The sequence below is a fragment of the Gekko japonicus genome, unplaced genomic scaffold (genome assembly GCF_001447785.1).
Source record: "Gekko japonicus isolate JY-2015 unplaced genomic scaffold, Gekko_japonicus_V1.1 scaffold127, whole genome shotgun sequence".
NCBI classification, from domain to species: Eukaryota; Metazoa; Chordata; class Lepidosauria; order Squamata; family Gekkonidae; genus Gekko; species Gekko japonicus.
In genome coordinates this window covers 1666568-1673180 of record NW_015170891.1, presented here as the reverse complement: position 1 = coordinate 1673180, position 6613 = coordinate 1666568, and the positions used below count along the sequence as shown (strand labels likewise).

Genomic DNA, 6613 nt, shown 5'->3' with positions numbered 1-6613 from the left:
TGTTTCCCAAGGAAGCAGTGGGATAGAAAGAAATGTGCGGGCACATGGCGTGAGAAACAAAACCTTTCTCAAACTATTTTTGGACATCTTAAAAATTGTTTCCTGAAATGGAGAAGAAAGAGGAGAAAGGAAGGGGGCTGAAGAAGATGAAGTATGTAACTCAGGGCCAAACTAAACATTATACAAAGAGTATTTAAACCACCGCTGCTGTTTCTTTTATGGAAAAGCAGTTTGGGGATACAGGTATCTGGGGAGGAGATGTAGCAAAGGGCTTACCTTTTTCTCTGCCTGCCACTTTTCTATTCTGGCTTTTCCCTATACGGGGCACCATGGAGGTTCAAATCCACACCTTTGTGCCTAAAATTTAATCTGGCCCTTGGGCTGATGAAGGAACAAACCCCAAAAATGAGAATCATCCTGGTTGATCCAACACTAGATGCCCGCAGGGCACATACCTGAAGAACGTGGAGGAGGGAGACATACACCATTTTGTGTCCTTTGGAAAAGAGGTAAGAACAATTAACCAAAGGACACAGTTTCCATTTGGATCTGTTTAAGATAAACAATCTATTACAAAGGCTTACGGTGGAAAAATCATTACTTTACAGAACCTGTTTTGAACACCTCAACAGCAGGGCAGTCTCTCTGAATTCTGAACTCACCTGGAAACAAGACGGTCCCGGCTTTCCTGCTGGTATGTCAGACTGATAGTAAACCTTCAGTTCAGGGATCATTGCAATAACAGTCTTAATCACGAGTGCAATAATATCGGACCAGACCTTCTTGATGTCAACACCCTTGGAAGAGAGTCTGCAAAGGATGCTGGAGAATGTCCGCTTGCTGCCTGTGTTGCTACTGTCCGAGTGCACGAAATTCCCACTGTGGATGTTGAGCGAATAGTTGGTCAAGTGCATGAACACCTGGTGCAGATTCTTGAGGGTAGGCTCCTGATAGGGCTCTGTACAAAACCGAGAGAGTCCATCTTTGGCAACATAGACCTCAAGGGGTTCTAAAGACTTCAGAAGGACATACAGCCGGATATCGAACTTCAGCTTGTCGATCAGAAGAGGTTTGGAGATGTACTCCTGGACCACTGCAGGCCTGCTTTGGAGGTTCCCCATCAGCCGGACCTCACTGGGTTCTTTAATGAGGTAGATCCCATCCCCCTGACACCCCCCATCAGGTTTCACAATGAAAGTGGGCTTCCAGGAGGGGTTGTTGTCCTTCATCAAACGAACCTGGAAAAGGAAGGGAAAGGGAAGGTAATCATGAATTACTTTTCTCGTAGGTAGCTTCAGAGGGTAGCCCTGTTGGTCTGTGACAGAACAGTTTGATTTGAGTCCAGTAGTACATTGGAGATCAACAAGATTTGGGAGGGGAGGAATATCCTTTCTTTTATTAACAATTGACCTGAGGTCTTGAGCCGAACAATACATATAAAACACAGATCACATTGGATACATTTACAAATAATTAAGAACATTATATCACTAATAAAATAGCATTAAAAGGTATAAAACCCTTCAAGTTGTCACACTAATGCATAGCAGATGATATCATAAGACACACTTGGACACAGATTGTGTTACCTTAGGGTTAACATCAGCCAACAGAAAAGAAACTGTCTGGGGTTCAATGGCAAGATTATATTTGCTCAAAATGGGCAAGATCCAAAGTTCTCGTAATGAGAACTGTGAAGAAATGCATTTTTTTCCTGGGAGGCTTGAGATGAGCAAAGCCTCCACTGGGCGTTTTAAAGGTTTCTTTTCCTCTAGGCAGAGAACAGGCAGGAGAGGAGGGACCTCAGTTCAACTGCTTCCCAGACATATGTCAGCTCACTGTCATACAAATGCTAATGGATCTAGCAGGCGAGATAATGGGTGAGTCAAGCAGTCGAGCCTGCTTAGACCTAGGCAGTCGAGTCTGCTTAGCCCAGGCACTTTTGTAAATGTCTTCTCTCAGAAGATGTAAGAGACCTCCATAGCAGTTTGATGCTGGAAAAAAGAGACTTCAGTCACACTTTAAAGGCACAAAACCTACATTCCAGCGAGCATTGGGCCAACTCCATTCTTCACACAGTTCCTGCCTACAACACAGGATGGTACCCCAACAATCTGTCAGAGGTACAGTAAGAGTCGATAATCAATGGAGTCAGAGACACTATTTATCCAGACGACTGCACCAGATAGAATTTGAGAGAGTACCTTAGCCTTAAAGGCCTCAATAGCTGCAAGATACAAGCTTTCAAGAGTCAAAGCTCACTCTGCCAAAGGAAGCTTTGACTCTTGAAAGCTTATACCCAAAAGATCTTGTTGGTTTCTAAGCTGCTACTGGACTCAGACCCAGCTGTTCTAGTAGGATCTTCCTCCAAGGATCTCAGAGCAGGACATAGTTTTCTTCCCTCCCTTCTCATTTCATCCTCACAACTGGCCCAAACCCAACCAATGAGCTTCATGGTTCACAGAATCTTGGAATCATAGAGTTGGAAGGGACCTCCAGGGTCATCTAGTTGAGTGGAGATTCAAACCTGGGTCTCCCCAGTGTGTGTCACACTCTTCATGTTACAACAACACACCGATTGTAACCTACCAAGCCATCACAATGGTATTCAGGGATGCTAAGATCAATACTCCCCCAGACACTGCTGCACATACTTGCAGTAACTCCTTTGGCCCGAAGTCTGAAGCCACAGGACTACAACAGTTCCCAGGATTCCTCCCGGCCACCCTCATGGTATGTTTGGAGGACAAAGGAGGGGAGAAGGGTCTGGAGAATGCAAGCAGGCCAAAATAAATTAATGTCAGACCAATCAGAGAGGACCCCAGGAATCCGCTGTCCAGACCCACTCCCATTTTGGACTCTGACCCCACATTAAACAGAGATGTTGCTTCGGTCTCAGACAATTACCAGCTCAGCCCTTAAGTATCAATGGAGACGAGGAAGGTTTCCCCAGAGCCAGTTTGGTGTAGTGGTTAAGTGTGCGGGGTTTGATACCCCACTCCGCCACTTGCACCTGCTGATGTGACCTTGGGTCAGTCACAAGCTCTGGCACAGCTGCCATTGAAAAAGAGCAGTTTGGGTCAGAGTTCTCTCAGCCCCACCCACCTCACGGGGTGTCTGTTGTGGAGAGGGGGAGAGAAAGGAGTTTGTAAGCCGGTCTGAGACTCCAAGTGAAGGGCGGGGTATAAATCCAATGTCTTCTCTTCTCTTCTCTCTTCCCCACAGGGTTTCTGTCACGGTAGCCTATCTCATGTCTGATCCGCTACACTGAATGATCCCACAACAAGCTGGGTATGGCCTGCCACAGACTTGACTAAACTCCCAGTTTTTCTGCCTTTGTGGGACTGAAGGAATCTAGTGAGTTGCTGTATAGGGATGGAGGCCCATGTTCAGCTTGGAGGGTCTCAGGTTGTTCGAGTCTGTGCTAGAATGATGTGGATGGGAGAGGCCGTGAGCTAGCTGTGGGCGTCTTTCGAGATGCCCTCTCTGAGTCTGTTCTTTGGTGGTGCCACCAGGAGATTCTGCCAGCCCTCAGGGCAGCCTTGCCCCCCCCGGTCCCAATGAGAGGTAGCCCTGTGTCACTACTGTACAGCTGGAGTCATTCTGAGGTGGCTTCCCTCATCTTGCCTGGAGGGTTTGGGAAAACCTTCGTGATCTTGGGGAAATTGCAAGGATCTGAGTCTATGGAATGAGAAGCCCTGAAAACATCATCAACTTGACAGTGAGTCCTTGGGATCTGGTCCCATAAGTATGTTCTGGCTCATTGCACGCACTGGTGGGAACATCAAAACCCTACCACATAACCTTCCACATGCTTCAGACACAAGAAGGCAGATCACAAGACTAATGAGGTAGGGTTGAAGATTTTTAATATTTTATCTGGCCCTTTTGTTGACTCTAGAAGCCTTTCCTCTTTTTGGGGGGTATCTCTTCCAGCCCTTCTTCCAGGGTTCCTGTTCCCTACTGTTTCAAGGTATGAAGTGCACTGCCCCCTGGTGGAGATTCCAGGAATAAACACAAGTAAGACACTACAGAAACAGGAGTGGATGGAGGGCAAAAATGTTAAGGAAAGTATCACAGAAGGGCATAATCACAGGTGACTGCTTTAGGGCTTCTATTTCAACTCTCAACAGAGGTCGCTGTGGGGGTGTTACATTTTGTTTGGGTCAGGAGCAGGGCCTGACATTTGGATTTGAGCCACCCACATCTGCGGTTTCATGATCGCTCTGCTTCAGGACAAGAAGCTAAGGTGCTAGCAAGAACTAAGAGATGCATCTGCACTGCACATTTATAGCAGCTTAATTGGTCTGGTGTCCCCCAAAGAATTCTGGGAACTGTAATCATCTGAGACTGCTGAGATGTCTCTGGCAGAGAACTCTAGACCACCCTCCCTCCCTCCCAGAACTACACTTCCCAGGGTTCCCTGCCCTCAGATGGGTCAGTTCAGACCCAAAGGCTGCTGTACCTGATATACAACAGAAAGCCTAAACAAGGGCAGTTTCCCTAAACCATCTTCTCCCCTGGAGATCCAGCCGCGCAGACTTCCCATATGGAGGAGGCGTCAATAAACCACCAGTAAAGAGCTCCTGCCGGCATCTCCTGTTCCATTACAAAACTTCACAAGGCAGAGTTTCCCATCCTCCCAACATAAGCAAAAATGGTGTAAATTGCAATGTTTGGTAACAAGGCTGTTACTTTCCCCACCCACACAGACACAGGACCATATGCAGAGATGTTTTATTGGCCATCTGCTCTTCCAGGAATGGCAATTCAAATCCTCTTCCTGTGGTGGTGAGAATCCTACTGCAGAAGTGCTGCATATCTGGGAGCTGTGCCGCCCTTTGGCACACAGGAACGGCTGCCGGCAAATGGGGGTGCAGAGCTGCCTTTTAGGGACCTGCCCAGACCAGACCAGACTCTGGCATTTCTTGTTCGGTGCTCTGGTACAGCATCGGCAATGGACCAGAAACCAAGCCTGGCATCGGCAATCATGCTTGGCCATGGCACTGACACGAGTATTAGTCACCTGCTAACCCCAGCTGCGGTGGCTCAAGTGTTAAAGATGCTGAACTGCGGGCTATGGAAGGTCGGTAGTTCAGCAGTTCGAGACCTGAGTGTGCCGCATGACGGAGTGAGCTCCCGTCTCTAGTTCCAGCTCCTGCCAACCTAGCAGTTTGAAAGCAAGAAATTGCAAGTAGATAAATAGGCACCACTTCGGTGGGAAGGTAACAGCGTTCTGTGTGCCTTGGTGTTTAGTCATGCCGGCCACATGACCACGGAGACGTCTTTGGACAGCGCTGGCTCTTCGGCTTGGAATCGGAGATGAGCACCGCAACCCTAGAGTTGGATTCGACTGGCTTTCAGGCAAGGGAACCTTTACCTTTACCTTTTTAACCCCAGCAGATCAGGCTGCTGACAGGGTGGGGCTATAGTTCAACAGCTGGCAACCATAGTGGCTCCTCCCCTGAAGAGGTCTACTGGCTGCTCTTGCCCGCGTGCGCTTCTGGGTCAGGCCTGAGGCAACAGCCGGCTCCTCAGCTGCCTTCCCAGAATGATCCCCTGCTCACCTCCCAGCGACTTTGGGTCCAGCCTGAACTTCTCAGCTCAGCTGAGATTTGCAGTCCTTGGATGGATCCTCCAGGAAATCTGCCCCAGCATCCCACCCCAGTGCCAGTCTCAATCCATCAAGGACACAAACTTGCAGGGACTTGCAGATCAGCTACCCTCACCATTCAGCTGCCCACAGCCTCGGGCAGATACAGGTCTGGTGAGGAAACTGACCCCCTCCACCCAGAAGAAGAAGAAAAAGAGTTTGGATTTATAACCCGCCCTTCACTACCCAAAGGTGTCTCAGAGCGGCTTACAAACTCCTTTCCCTTCCCCTCCCCACAACAGACACCCTGTGAGGTAGGTGGGGCTGAGAGAGCTCATGACAGAAACGGCTCTTTTTCAAGGACAGCTCTTATCAGAACTATGGCTTGCCCAAGGTCATCCAGCCAGGTGCAAGTGGAGGAGTGGGGAATCAAACCCGGTTCTCCCAGATTAGAGTCCACGCACTTAACCACTACACCAAACTGGCTCAGTGGGGCAAGTCTGTGAAAGCCTCTGTGGGTTGCATGGATCCTACAAAGGCAATAGAATGTGCAAAAGGGGCTGGGGGGGGGATACATGCTGCCATGCCTTCCTGTGTATCGATTTCATTCACCCTCAGGAGAAGAACTTCGGAGAATGCCCAGAGGCCTGCACCAGCAACCCAGGTGAACTTACAGGGGTCTCTATACAACTCCCTTGGCTGGCAGCTTCGAGGAGAGAACAAAGGAACTACTCACCTCTGTGAGAAAGTTGGTAAACTCCTCGGGCAGGATCCAGGAACGGGGGTAGAAGTTGTACTCCTCAGGAAACAGCTCTTGCATGATCCGCACGGCACGACTCAGGGTGATTTTCCGCACCATTTCAGTCATGCCTGAGAGAAAGGCGAACTGTGAGCCAGAAGTCAGCAACTAATAGGACTGAGCCCCGTGAATATCTCTGGAGGCTGGCATCTACTGAAGCGTTTCTTGCCTCCAGTAGTGGCCTAGGAGCTGTATGAAACATAGCCAGGGCCACAAAATCT

The 6613-nt window shown here is 48.8% G+C and overlaps 1 protein-coding gene across 1 annotated transcript in view; it reads right to left on the bottom strand.

The window, feature by feature from the left end:
* The window catches only part of TTLL11 (tubulin tyrosine ligase like11), a 77319-nt gene that overhangs the window by 45448 nt on the left and 25258 nt on the right, over positions 1 to 6613 (bottom strand). Inside the window, exons 4-5 of the mRNA XM_015418415.1 lie at positions 6330 to 6463; positions 663 to 1238 (exon numbers count right to left, since the gene is read on the bottom strand). Of these exons, the coding sequence (XP_015273901.1) occupies positions 663 to 1238; positions 6330 to 6463 (710 nt within the window). The remainder of the gene's footprint in view (positions 1 to 662; positions 1239 to 6329; positions 6464 to 6613) is intronic.